Source organism: Liolophura sinensis, chromosome 12 (assembly GCF_032854445.1).
Source record: "Liolophura sinensis isolate JHLJ2023 chromosome 12, CUHK_Ljap_v2, whole genome shotgun sequence".
In the NCBI taxonomy this organism is placed as follows: Eukaryota; Metazoa; Mollusca; class Polyplacophora; order Chitonida; family Chitonidae; genus Liolophura; species Liolophura sinensis.
The window spans coordinates 18693813-18711788 of record NC_088306.1 but is presented as its reverse complement, the minus strand read 5'-3'; the positions used below and the strand labels follow the sequence as shown (position 1 = coordinate 18711788).

At 40.5% G+C, this 17976-nt stretch overlaps 1 protein-coding gene across 1 annotated transcript; it reads left to right on the top strand.

Annotated features, from left to right (window-relative positions):
- The first annotated feature begins 8556 nt into the window (after nucleotides 1-8556).
- LOC135479754 (monocarboxylate transporter 12-like) lies at nucleotides 8557-14097 on the top strand. The gene is made up of 4 exons (XM_064759659.1): nucleotides 8557-8674; nucleotides 9279-10097; nucleotides 10650-10700; nucleotides 13871-14097. The coding sequence occupies exons 1-4, from the start codon at nucleotides 8557-8559 to the stop codon at nucleotides 14095-14097; spliced, it is 1215 nt and encodes a 404-aa protein (XP_064615729.1).
- Nucleotides 14098-17976: the final 3879 nt, after the last annotated feature.

Below are 17976 nucleotides of genomic sequence, written 5' to 3'. Positions count from 1 at the left end.
TAGTATTTTGCTCTGTGGGGATGCGATTATTGTATGTGCAAAACGACTCACAAGCCAAAAAGCGATCGAAAGAGTATGAGCTGCGCAAGTTGAAAAATACTAGAACATTGTAAATATAACTCCACACACTCACACTCACTCACTCTGGACCGCTTAGGTGGCCTAATGATTACAGCGTCCGCCCCGAAGTTGAGAGACCCAGGAATGAAACCCGGCTCGTGTCATACCGAAGACTTTAAACCCCAAGCACGCACATATACACACTGTATATAGGCCTGTTTCCTGCATAATTCGTTTCAAGCATAGAGGCTGCGTCATAGAACATATATGACAGTTATGGATGGTAGTGTATACATCCAGTATTAGAGTACGATGTGTAGGTTCTATTGAGAACAAATGAAGGTACGTATATGTCCACATTATACAGATACGCTGTATATATATATATATATATATATATATATATATATATATATATATATATATATATATATATATATATATATATATATGCTATGTATTTAACTTAAAACAGGGACATATTGTTTGTCTACATACCACGAGCTGTCTCTGTTGACCCGCACTTCAACTGAGTGGATAAAGTTTTACTGATGTCAGTGTCTCACATGTAAAGAAAAGGAGTGTCTTTCAGTCCTCTGTAATATAGATAGCCTCTATTTTCCATGAACCAATTGAGTAGTTTTCTATTAATACCCCAGAACGGCAGTTTTGCGATAAGTCCACGGTGCCCAACTCTATCGAATGCTTTCGAAATATCAAAACATATGAACACTATACCGATAAGTTAAATACGCTCGGGTTTCGTCACTATATCGACCACAGTTCACTGGGCTCGGGGCACCTCGGGGTGTTCGCCGCGCTCCGAGCAAGATCAACGATGATGTAATTACCGAAAAATCCCACCAATGACGGAAAATATGCATAAAACAGATGGGTAATTATCAGGTGTAAAAAATACCCCAAAAGGAATATTTAAAAAAAATTGGGGTATATAGTTTTCTTCATTTCGCTTGTTTTCGAGATCCTCTCTGTATACTCCATAACTCATGCAATGGACTCTTTATGATGATCAAGTAAGATTCTCAGACATACTGAAGCTGTGGCTTTATTTCTGCTTGCTTTCTGTATGAATATTTATGTTTTTAAGAAAATGGTGATGTATGCACCCCAGGCAAAAGTAGTAAAAATGCCAGGTCGATCGACCTCTCACTTAGTGGGTTTGACCCAGTCAAACTGTTGGTCACTTTTGTGAAACATTTGATCAGTCACCCAATTCCCTCCTCCCTATGAATGCCTCCAAAGCCAAATATATGTTAATAAACCACACACAGAGAGAAAAGTTCGGGTCAGCTGACTCAATAATCTGAGTTATACAACTGAGCTAATTTCACGCAGAAAACTGAGTCATATGACCAGATCAGCTGAGTTATGAAAGACTCACTTGGTCGGTCATGAAACTCACATGAGTACTCACCACTCATGCATTTAGTCAAAAGACTCGCTAAACTAGACAAAAGACTCATTTTATTGGTCAAAAGACTCGCTCATTTGCTCCAAGGACTCCTTCCGCTGGTCAATGGACTCTCCGCTGGTCAGATAACTCATTGTTAGTCACATGACTATACATTGACGAGTCACAGGACTACCTAGACTTGTGATAACGCTGTTCTAATTAACTACCGTCTGACGAGTGACTATAGCCTGTTAGCAAGATATAATGGCCAGCTCATGCTGTCTTTCTCTCCGGTGGAAAGCTTGAAGGTTTGCGAACATACTGCGCATGGTAGTGGGTTTTCCCCCAGGGACTGACCAGCTTCTTCCCATCTTTTTGCTGGCTGTCATGGTGTAAGTGAAATATCCTTGACTACGGCGTAAAACACCAATAAGTAAAGTAAATACTACAGTCATGACAGTAGCCCATTACACAACAGAATTTTGATGTTTAGCACAAATGTTTGTCCTTGTCACTGAATTTTAGAAATATCCATGCATAAAACGAGTCCAGGAAAAAGAAAAAGAGAGATAACAGTAAAGTGCACTGTCAGTAAAAGAACAAATACAAGCACTGGTACTATCCATGATCACCATGCATTCTCCTGGGTTCAAATACAAGGTGGTACTGTTTACCAAGAGAAGCTTTAGTGTACTACATATAGCAGTCTCAGATTTACATGTAAATCCTCTTTTCTGGTACTATCCGTGATCACCATGCATTCTCCTGGGTTCAAATACAAGGAGGTACTGTTTACCAAGAGAAGCTTTAGTGTACTACATATAGCAGCCTCAGATTTACATGTAAATCCTCTTTTCTGGTACTATCCGTGATCACCATGCATTCTCCTGGGTTCACATACAAGGTGGTACTGTTCACCACGAGAAGCTTTAGTGTACTACATATAGCAGTCTCAGATTTACATGTAAATCCTCTTTTCTGGTACTATCCGTGATCACCATGCATTCTCCTGGGTTCACATACAAGGTGGTACTGTTCACCAAGAGAAGCTTTAGTGTACTACATATAGCAGTCTCAGATTTACATGTAAATCCTCTTTTCTGGTACTACCCGTGATCACCATGCATTCTCCTGGGTTCACATACAAGGTGGCACTGTTCACCAAGAGAAGCTTTAGTGTACTACATATAGCAGTCTCAGATTTACATGTAAATCCTCTTTTCTGGTACTATCCGTGATCACCATGCATTCTCCTGGGTTCACATACAAGGTGGTACTGTTCACCACGAGAAGCTTTAGTGTACTACATATAGCAGTCTCAGATTTACATGTAAATCCTCTTTTCTGGTACTATCCGTGATCACCATGCATTCTCCTGGGTTCAAATACAAGGAGGTACTGTTTACCACGAGAAGCTTTCGTGTACTACATATAGCAGTCTCAGATTTACATGTAAATCCTCTTTTCTGGTACTATCCGTGATCACCATGCATTCTCCTGGGTTCAAATACAAGGTGGTACTGTTCACCACGAGAAGCTTTAGTGTACTACATATAGCAGTCTCAGATTTACATGTAAATCCTCTTTTCACACAAAAAAAGCTCCCGTTCACTTATACTGAATACATTTATATAAAACTTATTTTGAGTAATGAACGAGATCACCTTAAGTGTCAGAAAAAAGTAACATAACATGGCTTGCTTCCACTTGTTTTAACACACACTGGGAATTAAAGTCCAAGCTGGGCTAACCATATTGTTCTCGGCATTAGATATTAAATGCATAACCCATTTGGTCACAAAACGTTACAGACCTACAGGAATGGATACGGGGCTAATCTAGTTCGTACTGGATTGCATTTGGTGTAAGATTTTAAACAGTTTACCATTGTTCACCTGTCATATGACTCACTGGGACGATTACTAAAACTCATGCGATGAGTCATTTGTCCAAGAAAGTTACTCAGACGCGACTCAGTTTGTGTCCAGAGTAGGTCATGTGACTGACATCACTGAGTCGAACACAACTCACTCGCTGGGATGAGTCCATATGACACAACAGTGACTCATTAACTTTTCTCAGTGCAATAACAAGAAAATAGCTCCAATTTCCGGATTTGGTTATCTTGCCGAACTATCTCTATTTTCTACTCTGTTACAAACTCATATTTACTTGTATTCCATAGGCACTATTCCCGTTTAATCATTTTAAATTTTATATCCATATCACACGAGAGACAGACAACTAGCCTTCCACAAACCATTGTATAAACCATTGTTCTAGGGAATGGAATAAACTTCCATTAACACTAAGATCAGTTTCTTCTTAATCGCACTTTCAGTCTTTATTAAAATCTTTTCTACTTTTCTACTCTAATCTCTAAGCTGCAATCTTTAGTCTAACATTACACAATTAAGGCATAGTTGAGGTAAAAAATAAATTCATATATATTTAGAAATAAAAAATATATTTTTAGACACAAACTGTCAGGCTCACATCTCCAATGCTGTTATTACTTATACATGGGATAGAACAAGCTCAACCTGAGCTTTATTCCCACCATGTATTATATCTTTCTAGACTTCATTGTTATCACATTGTATCCGTATTTTGTTGATGTCTTAAAATCCAATGTATATATTTATTATTGCATGGCTAATAAAATCAATCAATCAAAATGAGCGAGCCGTAAGGTCTTTTTGCACGTGTAATCAGCCATGTTCGTTTACATGTGAACATTTACCTAGCGCTGTGCACATGCTCCATTTCCACTGGATTGGCAGCGCCTCATTTAAATATTCTGGCAGACTTTCATTTCTTGTCGTTGTTGCTCTTGCTGTTGTTGTTATTTTTAAACATTTACTTAACGTACAATGTTGGGTCTGGGATTAACGAAAATCTTGTAACTTTCACTTCTTGAGAAAAATACCCCGATACTCATGCCGTTCTGTAGTAACGCAAAGATAACTAATGTTTGGGCGACCAGGTCGCTTTAAAGAATAAAAAATAATATAGCCTGAGTTATTTAGGACCAGTGTGTGGTGGAAACAGAACTAAACCGCCACAGACGTTTTTTTGACGTGTTTGATAACTCTATAAATGAATTTGTAAGTGACGAATTCTTACGAGTCTATGGACTGCTCCGCATTACAGCAACCGGAAACACGATGTGCGGGTTTTGAACCAGAGACCTCAGGGTCAGGCACCAAATAGGAAGGAATACATGTCAACCATCTAGACCACTCGACCAATAGGCCTTCCACAAAAATGTTCATCTAAATGACATCTGTACCTATCTGATATATTCACCGCAGGGAGTGACGTCATTTGTGATTATCAGAGGGGTAATGCATGTTCGCTGTAAAGTCCACCTTTTATTTTTGTGGAAGGCCTGTTGGTCGAGTGATCTAATCGGTTGACATGTATCGCTGGCGATTTGGTGCCTGTCTCTGAGGTCGCTGGTTCGAAACCCGCAGTGGCCAAATTTCAGCACTAGAATCTGTGATATATTCCGGAAGTGTAATCCCTATTAACAATAATACTGTTATTCATTTCTTTGATTCGTGTTTTATGCCGTAGGGCGTATTCTACTCAAGAATATTTTACTTACACGACGGTGGCCAGCATCATGGTGGGAGGAAGCCGGGCACAGCCGGGGGCGGGGAAACCCAACACCATGTTGCTGGCAGACTTTCCACGTAAACGTTAAAAGTGGAGAAAACATAAACATGACATAAAGTTCAGATGAAAGAGAGTGAAAAATTATTCCTAAATGTGGACTTCAATATTTTTCCGTAAGGAGAAAATAGACACTTGAAAATAATTTTTGTAAGGTGGGTATTTGGGACCACCTTTGGTATTTATAGTCTTTTGTTAATAATGTCATAAATGAGGATGTAACAAAGGTTTAATAAATATTTTTGCACTAGAATTTGTTCTTTCCAGCTAGCAAATGTATTAAACCTAAATTTGGATCATATTTATATTTTAATATGCTCATAAATATTATCATAATTTAGGTTAAATGCATATGTTTGGATATAAACAAATTTACATTCAAATAAATTTATTAGACAAGCACCGCATCCTTATTTAGAACATTATTATGCAACGACGATAAATAACAAAAGTTGGTCCCAAATATCCCCCCCCCATACAAAAATCTTTTCAAATACCCTTTCTCTTGAAAAAAAAAATTCCAAAAAAATGTTAAAGATGATATTTGTAACTAAGTTTTGACGCTCTTGCATCTGATTTTGGCATCATTTTTATGTTTTCTTCTCCTTTAAAACCACTAGCATGGTAATGTTTTCCACGATGTCAATATGCGCGATATTGCTTACTTTGAACTGTGCTATCTCGGTTGTGCAACATCGCAAAAATAAAAAGTTATGCTTTTTAAACTTCCTGTGGGACACTTTATCCATGTATAACCTACATACATTTGGGCTGGTGTTATCTTTTCTTTCAATGAATAGAGGACTTTGGAATAAATAGTGGTCTTATGTTTAGTCTAAGGAGAACGTAGTCTTAGATCAGGCCTGCGCGCTCACGCGTGTGTGTAAATGAAGATGACTGACTCGGCCCTACATACGTTTGTTTGCTGAGAGCTGAAACATACCGTACTGCGAGGGCCTGGGCACGGAGGCACTGTCTACAGGTGTTAACATCGTCACGCCTCGTGATCTGCCTGTCACGCCAGGGTTGGGTGTACTTGCATAAGATGCTGATCCAGGCCTGCTGAACCCAGCACCATCCTCGTTTCGTTCCTTTCCCACCCCGCCCTCTGATCGGCTCCTGTTCATCCCACACCTCAGTACAGCCGGACCGAGGGTTGGTCCACGATGGTCCTCCGGGACAGAGCGCCTGACGTGGACCGCGGCTGGGCCTGGCTTGTCATGGCTTCGGCAATGCTTGCTGAAATCATCATTGCCGTGTTGGTGTACAGCTTAGGCGTCATACAGATCGTCCTGCTAGACACGTTCGACGAAGGACTGGTGAAGACATCCTGGGTTCTCAGTATAACAACTTCTCTAGTCAATTTAACAGGTAAAGACGAAGTAAAGATTATAGGGCAACAGTGCAACAAAAGTACCCCCCCCCCCCAAAACGTTGTTTGATATCTTCCTTGATATGTACCAGATCGCAATGAAATTTTGCACACATCATCACTGTAATCCAGTGGACGTGGTATATCAAATATTAACGTGCAGGTGCAGTTGTGCGCTAATGGGCATGCGCAAACTGAAAATCGGTCCATTTTGAAAATTTCACAAGCTAATCCTTGATACACCACGTCCGCCGGATTACTGTGATAGTGTGTGCAGAATTTCATTGCGATCTGTTACATATCAAGGGAGATATCAAAATACGTTTGGGGGGGACTTACTTTTGTTGCACTGTATAGTTTAAATACGGATACTCCTTATGTATTACAACAGCGGACAACATATACTATTAAACCCCGGTGATTCTCTCTCTCTCAAAAAAAAAAACCTGTTGAATTTAACAGAAAGTATGTTGTCTATGCTAGAATGTACTCTGTTATTGAAGAAGCTTATTCTGTTGAATATAACACACATATTCTATTAATTCATTCATCATTCATAATCATTCTATTAGACTAACAGTGTATTGTGTTAAACATAACAGAATACTGTGTTATAACAACAGAATACACTGTGGCATCACTCAGACAACACACTCTCTGTTGAGATTAACAGATTAACAGAATAATTAACTTTTTTTTTTCAATGTTCATTATCAACCTTTATATTCAAAACATCATGTGAAAAGGGCATTTTTAGGAGTCTGTGGCATTTGGTGCCCCGCCACACAATAAACAAAGCTGGGCCAGTTTCGTAAACCGGCATGTCTTAAACCTTTCAATATTTATTTATTTATTTCACTGGTGTTTTACGCCTTACTGAAGACTGTTTCACTTCTACGAGAGCGGCCAGCATTATGATGGGGGAAACCTGACTATCCGCAGGCCGCTGTCAGACTCTCCCACGTACGCCCGGAGAGGAAGCCACCATGAGCTGGACTTGAACTCTCATCGACAGCACTGGTGAGAGACATTTGGGTAATTGCGCCGCGCTGGCGCGCTGACTACCCCCCCGGCCACGGAAAACCTTCCAATAATAACGATTATTACTATACCACATTTTATTGAATTGATACCGTTTGATGTGGATGACCTCTATTTTTGCATGAAACTGAAGATATTTCTCTACTGTTCCAAGGGCCTTCAAATGTCAATGTTGAATCAGTTGGTTTCTGATGTTATGTGTGGTTCCACACTTTACGCTGAGGTAAGTAGACAGGTGTGATTGGTTTCCAGTGGGTTCTGCCCGATCTCCTCCACCTAATAACTAGAGCACCGTCATATAAGGGGGAATGCTTGCATGCCGTATTCACCGATCGAATAATAAATAAATAAATGCACACAAAACTAAAAACAATATATAAAAACATGTATATGATATAACATTTATTTAAGACCATTAGAAATATAATCATTGGAGCAGCCTGTGGATGGTCGTATGTTTCCCCCAGGCTATGGTCGATTTCCTCCCACCGTAATGCTGGCCATCGTCGTATAAGTGAAATATTCTTGAGTATGGTGTAAAATATCAGTCGTTTAAATAAATAAATTAACTTTAAGTTACTGGATATATTATGCGAATTTGTGGACTCCATAATTTATCATTAAATATAGCTCGCAGATTCTTCGTAAGAGTGTCACAATCTCTTACAACTGTGAACAGTGTCAGATGAAGTGTGCAAGGCCGTTATAGCAGTGTCAACTCAGACGTATACATTAGCTTTGCACTATTGTGGGTATCATACTGCTATTCTTCGTCTTAACTTTACCCCCGTATGTGTGTAGGTCTTCCAGCAACCTGCTGATGGTCGTGGGTTTCCCCCCGGAATCTGCCCTATTTCGTCCCATCACAATGCTGGCCGCCGTGGAATAAGTGAAATATTCTTGAGTACGGCGTAAAACACCAATCAAATAAGTAAATAAATCAATAAATAACTTTACCGTCGTAGGTCCGTTGGTTGGATTCTTGACAAACATGACCAGCTGTAGAACGTCCATGATGCTCGGTAGCCTCCTCATCTTCATCGGCTGTACAGCCAGTGCATTTGTCACAAGACTGGACCACCTGTACGTCACTCTCTCCTTAATGACAGGTGAGATAGCCAGCAGAAACCCAATGGAGCCTTAATGTAATACATGACACTGTCCGTAATGACAGGTGAGGTAGTGAGCAGAAATCCATGGAGACTGATTCTAAAAGATTAGTCTGTCCTTAATGTCAGGTGAGGTAGTCTGGAGAATCTCATGGGAGCCTTAATTTAAAACATCACACTGTCCTTAATGACAGGTGAGGAACTTTAATCTAAAACATAACACTGTTCTTAATGACAAGTGAGGTTGCCCTTACAGACGTACTGAAATATTGCCGATAGGCCGTTTAGCCATGACCATTCATTTACTCTTAAACCTCACCGTTTCCTTACAGTGACAATTGAGATGCGTAAAACTCACGTACGTGTTGGTCGAAAGGACAATGTTAGGTGAGATGAGCGCTAAGACTTATTAATCTGAAATTGAGCTGAGCTTTCGAAGGAGAAATAGTGGAATCATAAAATAGTATTACACTGGAACTCATTACAGGGTTACTACTGTAACACTAACATCTACCTGTCCGGTCTGCGGATGTGGTCAATGCCACGTTAAAATTGCCCACTGTTTTCTATATCATCAGTCACAAGAAACTTGTTTGTTTTGCAGGCCTTGGCTCTGGTATGGTATTTGCACCTTCTGTGGTGATAATAGGGTTTTACTTTGACAAGTACTTAAACGTGGCCATCGCCCTGGTCATGACTGGAGGAGGAATCGGTATGCTAGTTGGTGCCCCGCTGCTTGGATTCTTCGAGAACGTTTTCGGCTGGCGTGGAATGTTCCTGATGTTAGCTGGGATCAGCGCCAATCTGTTCGTGTCTGCCATGATTATTCATCCGAACAGCGTGGAAAGATCCCATTGGGGGAATCGTGCTGATCATTCCGACCACCCAGGAGCCGTCACGGAGAAACCTCTGGATGACCCCCCTTCTGGTCCGGAGTCTCACTGGAAGAAGACGATTAAAACTTCTTTGAAAGTCGTCCTCAGCCTGCCCATGCTTTTGTTTTACAGCAGCATTTTCCTGTGGAGTATAACCGTTTCCTGGGTGAACATGTATTTACCCAGCTACGTCATGTTCAACGGAGCCACCATGACACAGTCTGCGCTTCTCTTCACAGTCATGGGCGTCTGTAACATTGTCTCGCGACTTCTCACGGGATTTACTGTAGCCTTCGTGGACAAGTTTATTTTATATTGTGCTTCGTTTGCCATAATAGCTGTCTTGACAACAGGCTTTCCCTTTGTTTCTCCCTCTTTAACGTTGTCCATGGCATTTGCTGGTCTAATGGGACTCTTTACCGGAGGACCTTACGTAGTGCTAACGCCAATGACGAAAGACTTAGCAGGACTGGCGCACCTTGCTACAGCCTTCGGCGTCGAGATGATGGTATCGGGAACTGGCTACTTGATAGGACCGCCCGTGACAGGTAACGAAATCAGTTGAAATAACAAACGGCATTTCCGTCCTCACGCCTAATGGTTTTAAAGAAATACTTCACAGTAACCTCTTTCTTGTTGTCGTCTACATGCTAAGCATAGAATGTATTGAACAATTACCCTCATCCTTTCCCTTGGGCTCTGTCCGATTTCTTCCCACCATAATGCTGGCCACCGGCGTATAAGTGAATATTCACCGATCAAATCAATGAATTACCCTTATCTGTTAGAACATATGTTGAACATCATATGATAGCGTTAAACCACAGTTAACTGTGCCATGTAACATTAATTATCTATACTCAACACAAATGTAAACGCGCGTTCACAACACTTAGTACCGTATTTCATTAAATATTTACACTATGCATGAGATTTAAAACTTAATCTTTATCGTAAAACTTTATTGTATTTATTCCACCATTAAAACTAATCGTCAAAGTATCGGAAGTTTTTTAATTCGACGATAACTAATGATCAAATAAATAAACTAATTAATATTTATTTATTTTTATTCCCAAACATTAATTTTTGTCTCGCAGCTCTCTTGGCGGAGTCTTCAGGGTCTTACCTATACAGCTTTGTGTTTGCAGGTAAGTTAAGCACGCATGACGTTTAAGCCCGGGAACTATTTGCTTAGCAAAAATTTATTCGCGGCACTTGCCTCGAACACTTTACTCTCGTCTGCAGTGAACTTTTCTGTAAGTTTTTGTCTTTTGTGGAGCTGCGCCAAATATCAAAGACATTCATGCACAATGTTTTGTCGTGTGCGACGAACGAAAGCTATCTTCTTTCAGATAGTGGGCAATGCACAAGCTTTTTCAGGTCACATGATCTGCAAGATGGCGGTCCACAGCGACATGATAACAGACGCTGGAAGATAGCCTAATTTGGTTGAATTGTGGCCATGCTGTCCGTGCTTTCATGATGTTCGCTCCATAGATTTCAAAGATCGGGATAAGATGATATCGCCACAGGAAGAAATCGCCGGTAAACTTGGTCAAACTCGTAGGCCGAATGTTTGCATTTCTATATTCATAACACACAGATGTCGGCTTTGGTCGTCTGCTATTATCATGTCGTTGTGGACCGCCCATATTCCAGATCATGTGACATGGAAACGCTTGAAAGGAAATAGCTTTCTTTCGTCACACACGGCAAGACATAATGCACAAATGAAAGAAATTATCAAACACGTTAGATACTGGCACACCTCCACAAAAGGCAAAAACTTACGGAAAAGTTGACCGCAGACCAGAGTTAATTGCTTAAGGAAAGTGCGACGAATGAAGTTTTTGCTAAGCACATAGCTCTCGTGTGCGCCGGGCTTAAATGACGGTTTGTTTACTGAAAACAAAATGGGCGACGTTTATTAAGAGACATATGCATTTACATTAACAGGTATAATAAAACTGTAATTGATGTAAATTCACAAGGTAAATTTCACTGGTTACGTGTGAGCATTTGCCAGCTATCACACTGTCGCCGCTGCTCTGGTTTTTCTCTCTATGCTGTACGTCTTAGTTGTATTGTATTCCTGCATGCACCAGAATCCTGCTGGTGGGCTAAGCATCCCCGAGGCCTGTCCCCTTTGCATCGTTTTAATGTGATTGTATGTTAAATATAATGACGACATAGCATTTTGAGTATTTCTCGACCAGTGATGTACCATCGCTGTATCTTTTTTTACCTAGTTCAGCTTTAGCCATGGTGCTAGGGGCTGTATAATTTGCAACTTTTTAAATGAATAGTTAGAATAAAATGGTAACTGAGGTAAACTGACAAGAGGCGGTATTTCACAGGTTACGTGTGAGCCTCTTTACTAATCTATAATCTGGCAAAAGCAAGAGCTGAAACTCTTGGCCGCCAAGTTGAAATTATTCAGGTAGCCTGCTTGGCTCCTTGTCATGATTGAAGGAACCCTCGTGTACTGTGTCGACCACGGCACCGCTTTGTACAGAATCCAGGACAAAAGCTCTGTGAGGCTTTTTGTCCACCGGGGCTTTTGTCCGTTCCCCTCTGCACATCATAATAATCAATGACTGTCATGACTTGGGGGGTAGATGGGGGGGGGGGGGGGGGGATTCTGGCATACTGTGTCGTCCACGGCACCGCTTTCAACATCATACTTGATCAGTATGGCTTTCCGTCATGAATGGAATGGAACCTCGCCTACTGAGTCGTCCACGGCACCGCTCTCCACACACGACAAGTCCTTGCCCAATTACGTTCTATGTCATGATTGGGGGACCCTCGCCTACTGATTGGTTTACAGCGGGTACCTTGTTGACTCTATCTTGTTGTATTATACTAATGTTAGTAATACACAAACACCCGACGGATTTGCAAACTATAGGAGGTATATTTAGGACTGCAGGTACCAGGTGTCTAGCCCTTTTATTTCGTAATTTGATGCTCTAAACAGCTTGTTTCTTCAATGTTAACATGCCTATAACATGCCCATAGTTTGCCTTCACAATGAATTATGTGTGCTTCGGGCAAGAATAACACCGTGTGGAAATGTTACAAAGGCCATGTTCACTTTTGCTCCCCGATGTCCACACTCTATTACGTAGACCACGACAACCTTCACGTGCAACGTGACGTGACAGGTCAAACGTCACTCAGATCACTACTTCGGCCGTGTTCATTTATAACCACATGCGACGTGTAAAATACCATTGACCCCACACGTCACATATTTGAGGTGGTTTATTAATTATGTTCGCGATCCAGATATGTAAGGAAGGCAGTGGCATACATTTAATAAGACTGAGAAATGAGAGATGCCAACACGACTTGTTACCCTTAAGACCTCTTTTGAAAAAAAAAATTACAATGAAAGCGAAGCCAAAATGAATGACCCCATTCTTCCATTATGTAGAAGTAAAAGATATACATAACCTCGCTAGCAGGCTGAAATGTTGCAGTTCTACTGGGTAAATACGAGTATCGCTGGTATTATGCAGGTGTCAGTATAAAAAATAAGGGCACAAACTCAGACATGCCGAAATCGGCTGGTGTTTGTCTCCACCAATAATTCAACGCACGATCGTATAAGTGGAATATTCTTGGGTACAACGACAAAAACCAAAGCCCAAAGAAACAGGAAGATTCTGCAAAACAAACTGTATTTTGTACCGCATGTACCACAAATCAAATGAGATGATAACCGTCTGGGTTTATACACGTATCGCATCCAGCGTCCTCTGTTTTGGGTGCGGCTTACAGTCGGAGCCTTTGTCCTGTACCTAGCGAAGTGCGGTGGGTTCTAACAATAATATTCCCACAAGATAAATGAAAAATTGAACACCAGACAAATGAAAGAAGAAATGAAATCAGATCGTATCTAAGTGGTCTTTCGCTTACAACGCTGTATAACGATTACTAACCCATACGTCTAGCGGGTTTGACTTTTTTTACCAATTAATTAAGTACCGGTACACACTTTCGGTGGAGATGGCAATATTTATGGAAATGCACGAAGAGTTAAATATGTAGATTGACGTTTAATCATCGGGCACTCATACGTGTATTAATTTTCCCCTGAGCACGTCATTGTTCAGACATCATGTTCTTCAAATCTCTGAACGCCTTGGGGGCGATTTGATTGGATGAGACATGATAGGTTTGCCTGAATGCAGCCTTGTTTTCGTTCAACCAAGTTCGTAATGCCCAACAGATGCCTACAGTAGAGTATTAACCATCCTAGTAGTTAGATGATGCAGAAGTCTGTAACCACCAGTTGTAACGTCTGTTGCAGGTATCTCCTGTGCATGTAGTGCAGTCCTGGGTTTCGTTCTCATCAAGTTCAAGCAGCCCAGGAACGTCGCGGAGTTAGACATTTACGACCCGGAGTGTAAAAGCCCTCGCCATTCGCGGCCCAGCAGTGTGCTGTACGCGAGCCAGTTGTCAACACCAGGAGTTCCGTCCGCTTACCTCGAAATCCGACCGAGAACTGTCGAACTGCTGGTTCCCAGCGCTGATTAACAACTGGGCACAAGACGAGAAACATTTAGTGTATAGCGGATACATACTTTCTTTCACTGTGGACTCATTGCTTTGCATTACATACAACGTTTTCATTATGACCGTTTCTCATTTTAATAGGCAGTGAAAACAATATTTTTTTCTGACTAACATTAAAGTCAACACCAAGTTTTGGTGTTCTATATTTCAAAGTAAGTATGTGGCCATGTACAAAAAACTGTTTGTTTCTGTTTCCTGAAGGAGAGAAAGGTTTTGTTTCTTCACTAATCCCTGAAGTCACGCCGAAATATAGAATACAAAAATAGTTTTTCTTGTGTTGTTTTTCAGCTCTGGAGCTATGGTATCTTGGGAAAAGTTTCTAGAGACTTCGAGTAAACCTCATTGTCTCCGCTCCTTGTCACCGAGTTTTTGTGTCATTATGGACAACTTTGGTCATATCTTTGTGAAATATTGGTAATAGGTAGATAATAAATATATATATGCCAGATACAAGTGATAAACGAATTACAAATCCACCTTAATATTTTAGCATACATGCTCAGAGTTTTTTTTTTTATTCATAATTACAAAAATTGGTCAGACTTTGTTGACGTCGAATGTCCTGTAGCACGTGCCGTCCACGTGTTGCCATCCACTGACAATCCCTGTATGGAACTTTAAATTTCGCAGAAAATTTACTAGACGCGATTCTCAGCGTTTGGTTAGAGTTTGGACTTCGGCAAAATTCCACGAATTGTCGTTGAATAGCACGGAACAATGAGAGTTCCTGTTGAAAGTCTTCCCCTTCGGTTTCAATGGATCGTTGAAGTTTACTAAGAAAGTGTTCATACAAAGTGTAGTCCGCCATTGACCAGTTTTTTAGGTTCTCTTTGTCCTGTGCGGTAATATTTACAACTGGTTTTTTTTCTGTTCTCATTTTGGACCATATATAAAATATCATTTGTCGTCCAGCAGAGCTTACGTTTGAGTAACACCAGCGACTCGTCAAATTTCTCCAAAATCAACACCATTGCAAATTTGTCATCAACTTCTGCGATTTTTTGACGGATTTTATCAACATTTCGAAAATAACTCGGAGCTAAGCCAAAATATGACATCATTGGGTTATGGGTGAAGAATCGATAACCAGATTTGGGTTCATATTTTACAGGGTCGAGTAAATAATTTTTTACTTTGTTTTCTCCAGGAATGTTATAGTTCAGGTAATAGATGGTTGAATATAACTGGTCCATTGGTTCTCGTAACAGAGAAACGAAGACAACATCAGCAGGAAAATATCGTTTGAAATTTGCGTAACCATAGATCACGTGATTGGCCATCAAATCGCAATATTTGTTCGCATTTGGTAAGTAAAACCTTCTGAACGTGAGTTTGTGTTGGGTGTCTTGAAAACCTGGCCTTGGAAGCAAAAACCTGAGACCTCTGGAATTTCCAAATCGCCAAATGAGATAGGTCATCGTGCTGCTTCCAGTTTTGGGGATTCTGACGTAGATCACGTGACGTTTTTCCTTACACTTGGCATGCGCGTTTCTATGGGACTGTTCAGGAGTGAAGGATGACGTGGATACTTTAGGGGGAAGAGAAAACACTGCGCTCTGTTTGTCGCGATCAGACCAAAGACTCTGGACAATTGAGCGTGTTAAACTCGGTGTCGCCTTGGAGAAGTAGCAGAAAACTGTCTCTGACCGCATAATGGCTATCATAAGGAGCATCACACATGTAATCAGGCACACGAACATCCGACGTGAGGCGGCATTTCTGTAATGAAATCACGTGGCTATACTAACCATAATGAATATTGTTTTAGAAACTGTTTAAATTCATTCTGTATTGCAAACGGAATCAAAAAGATTTTAACAAAAAAAGCTAACTGTTGAACAGGTTTTAGTCAAAGCCGGTATGTAATACATGAACAGTAGAAGTTTAGTTTTACATTCTGCTTCTAGTTCGTAAAAAAGAGGACATATCCTGTGTTTCGACAAATTCTCGATTAAAAAATATGATAAAGTAAATGATAAAGGTATTAAGCTTTAAAAAGCAGCTAATAGGGGAGTTTAGCTGCTCTGTCCAAAGTGATGAAGTTGTTTTCACAAGATGAATATATCTAAGGATATCCACATATGATATTCTTACGTTTTAAAACGGAATTCCGTTTTTTATATTCCTGGATTCTGATCTTTAAATTACAATTCCGTCTTTTAAACATGGATGATATTTTTTGCAAATATTTGCGTTATTTTCTAGACCCCTCGCCAGGCGTTTTTCGAGGGGATATCAATATGAATTGATCTTGTTTTATTTTTTTTTTTTTTTTTTTTGATTGGTGTTTTACGCCGTACTCAAGAATATTTCACTTATACGACGGCGGCCAGCATTATGGTGGGTGGAAACCGGGCAGAGCCCGGGGGAAACCCACGACCATCCGCAGGTTGCTGACAGACCTTCCCACTTACGATCTTGTTTTAACATATAAAATGAATGTTAACAGGGTAAATCCTCCACAATTTGCTATTTATGCATTAATGTAATAAATATGCTTAAAACTATATTATTTCGACTAAAAGAAATTAGACAGCATCATTTGCAAGATTAATGAGGAATGACAGTAATCACGTTTTGTTTGCAATGATCAACTTATGACTGCTGCGTCATGACGAAATCATTTCCGGCAACGCAGTGTCGTCGGCAGTCAAGGGCAGCAACTCTCCTTTGTTTCATTCCCATCCGGTGGTATTGTACTGGACACGGACCCCATTACAACTTCCGTTTTTCAGTAGGGTAGTTCTGTGTATTTTAGGGTGTAAAGTCTTTTTTTTTTGCTGCCAGCCTGCCGTTTTTGGTGTACAGGTGCATGCTTGGTATCAAAATAATGGAAATTGTCTAAGCTTTGGGCAGGTATGAGTTTTAATGATGAAAGTTTGAAATTCTGAGGGAGAGGACACAAGGAGACAGGTGGTGATGAGGCTGCGAGTGACGTTCCCATCGGGGTTGCTAGCCACCCCTCCCAGCTGCCGGCATAGAAAGGTTCAGATTTTGACGGTCAACCTATTTCAAGACTTTTATGGCTTCTTTCTCTAAATAAAGCGCTGTGGAAATCTGTCTCAGCTACATTAAGTATGACGTTGACCACCGTACACTCTCCTGTTATGGCTTGTCCCAAGAGGACAAAGCTAAAGGCCCCGTGGGGCCTTGAGCGTCAAAACAATAGGGTTCCAGTTGTCTAGAAAGCATATAGTAAAAGGTGACGGATCTAGACGTTGTCATTTACATGTCATGTCTACAAGCGTTGTGTTCTTTATTTGTTGAATGTAACTGTTCTCGCCACGGTAAAGCTATGACATGTGACGTAAAACACCAATCATTCAATCTAAGTCTAAAGTATGTCGAGGAGGATTCCTTTTTTTTTCTGCCTCAGAAACATGTCTGCTAGTGAAAAGTATGGCTTTAAAACCCCCAAGAATAGCGGAGTTTCGCGCTAGAACTCTTTTGTAATCAGAGGTAAAAACAGCCCTACTGTGTCATGTGACTTGTGAAAAATGTTGTCAGACTTTGTTGACTTTAATGTACCGATCACCAGCTGTAACTATACACCATGCATCTACTTGACTTGTATGTATACTTTTACAGCACCCGGACTGCTAATAAAAATGAGACGATGCCGAGCTTTTACAGCACCGTGGTTACTTAACTACGTACTTAACTGTAAATTTACAGTTATGGGAGAGCTGTTTATCAGCAGTAAAAAAGCGCTGTAGCCCAAATCTAACAAATTTTACAGTAAAAACACACTGATTGTTATTACAGTGTAAGGACTTAGATATCTTAATTATGCCATAAATCCTGTAATTTTACACGTTTACTTCAGCAATCAGCGGATAA

Bases quoted from the DNA above. Each gene is read 5' to 3' on its own strand.
- LOC135479754 (XM_064759659.1), top strand. From the start codon at position 8,557: ATGACCAGCTGTAGAACGTCCATGATGCTCGGTAGCCTCCTCATCTTC. The intron at 8,675-9,278 runs GTGAGATAGCCA...TTTGTTTTGCAG, and splicing joins CACTCTCTCCTTAATGACAG to GCCTTGGCTCTGGTATGGTA. The intron at 10,701-13,870 runs GTAAGTTAAGCA...CGTCTGTTGCAG, and splicing joins ATACAGCTTTGTGTTTGCAG to GTATCTCCTGTGCATGTAGT.